This window comes from Eimeria mitis, genomic scaffold (assembly GCF_000499745.2).
Source record: "Eimeria mitis Houghton genomic scaffold, Emh_scaff878, whole genome shotgun sequence".
NCBI classification, from domain to species: Eukaryota; Apicomplexa; class Conoidasida; order Eucoccidiorida; family Eimeriidae; genus Eimeria; species Eimeria mitis.
Window position 1 is genome coordinate 10,205 of NW_013576459.1, and position 306 is coordinate 10,510.

A 306-nucleotide genomic window follows, 5' to 3' on the forward strand; every position below is an offset into this window, starting at 1 on the left:
TTGCTGCTGCTGGTGCAGTTGCTGCTGCTGCTGCAGTTGCTGCTGCTGCTGCTGCTGCTTTTCTTTTCAGATTGATTTGGGGCCTCGACCGACGCAGCAAACGCTAATGGCGGTAGCAGCAGCAGCAGAATCTGCTGCTGCTGTTGCTGCGGTATGGAGAGAGCAGCAGAAGCAACAGCAGCAGCAGCAGCAGCAGCAGCAGCTGTTGCTCTTGGGGTGGACTTCCAGTTCGCTGCAGACAGCAGCAGCAGAGCCTACGGTGGCCCTTGTAAGCAGCATGTACACCCTGAAGAAACCCTAGGGTTT

The 306-nt window shown here is 56.9% G+C and overlaps 1 protein-coding gene across 1 annotated transcript in view; it reads left to right on the forward strand.

Annotated features, from left to right (window-relative positions):
- EMH_0024410 (uncharacterized protein) overlaps positions 1-306 on the forward strand; it is a gene marked incomplete at both ends in the record, with an annotated part of 3,225 nt that overhangs the window by 2,412 nt on the left and 507 nt on the right. Inside the window, one exon of the mRNA XM_013502294.1 lies at positions 71-268. Within this exon, the coding sequence (XP_013357748.1) occupies positions 71-268 (198 nt within the window). The remainder of the gene's footprint in view (positions 1-70; positions 269-306) is intronic.